The 648-nt window shown below is 67.6% G+C and overlaps 1 protein-coding gene across 3 annotated transcripts in view; it reads right to left on the bottom strand.

Moving 5' to 3' along the window:
• The window catches only part of TPPP (tubulin polymerization promoting protein), a 30,018-nt gene that overhangs the window by 5,379 nt on the left and 23,991 nt on the right, over positions 1 to 648 (bottom strand). For all 3 annotated transcript variants that reach the window (XM_032279182.1, XM_032279183.1, XM_032279184.1), the window contains exon 3: positions 219 to 372. In XM_032279182.1, the coding sequence (XP_032135073.1) occupies positions 219 to 372 (154 nt within the window). The remainder of the gene's footprint in view (positions 1 to 218; positions 373 to 648) is intronic.

Below are 648 nucleotides of genomic sequence, written 5' to 3'. Positions count from 1 at the left end.
CCAAGGCACCGCCCTCCCGCCACGCCCCCAGCCCCCTTCCTGACCACACCCAAGGCACCGCCCTCCCACCACGCCCCCAGCCCCTCCTGACCACGCCCAAGGCACTGCCCTCCCGCCACGCCCCAGCCCCCACCACGCCCCCAGCCCCCGCCACGCCCCCAGCCCCCGCCACGCCCCAGCCCCCGCCACGCCCTGCCTTCCATCCCCGCCCCGCTCACCGTCACCCCTGAGATGATGGGCGCCTTGCCCTCGATGAGCCTGTGCACCTCGCGAACCGCCTCCTCGCTGCTCTTATCTTTGAATCGCTTCTTGGCGAGCTCCTCCAGCGCCTCCTGGAACTGCTCAAAGGTGATGGTGCGGCAAGACTTCCCTCTGCAGGGACACGGGTGACTTAGGGCTGGGCCCGGGCCGGCTCAGGGTGCCCTCCCCGCCTGGGTCCGAGCAGAGCTGGCAGCCACAGCACAGCAGCCCACAGGGTCGTGGGGTGAGCCTTATGCAGTACTGAGGCGCAGGATCCGAGAAATAAAGAGGACACAGAAGTACAAGGAAAACGCAGCTGGGCTCAGGGGGCCACGCCCATTCATAGTCACCACCAAACCCCCACCAAACCCCAGACACAAACGTTCACCGCTGCTCCGTCCATAGTCA

Source organism: Sapajus apella, unplaced genomic scaffold (assembly GCF_009761245.1).
Source record: "Sapajus apella isolate SASKATOON/1434 unplaced genomic scaffold, GSC_monkey_1.0 scaffold11, whole genome shotgun sequence".
NCBI lineage: Eukaryota > Metazoa > Chordata > Mammalia > Primates > Cebidae > Sapajus > Sapajus apella.
The sequence above is the reverse complement of the archived record's forward strand: the minus strand, read 5'-3'. Positions and strand labels throughout refer to the sequence as shown.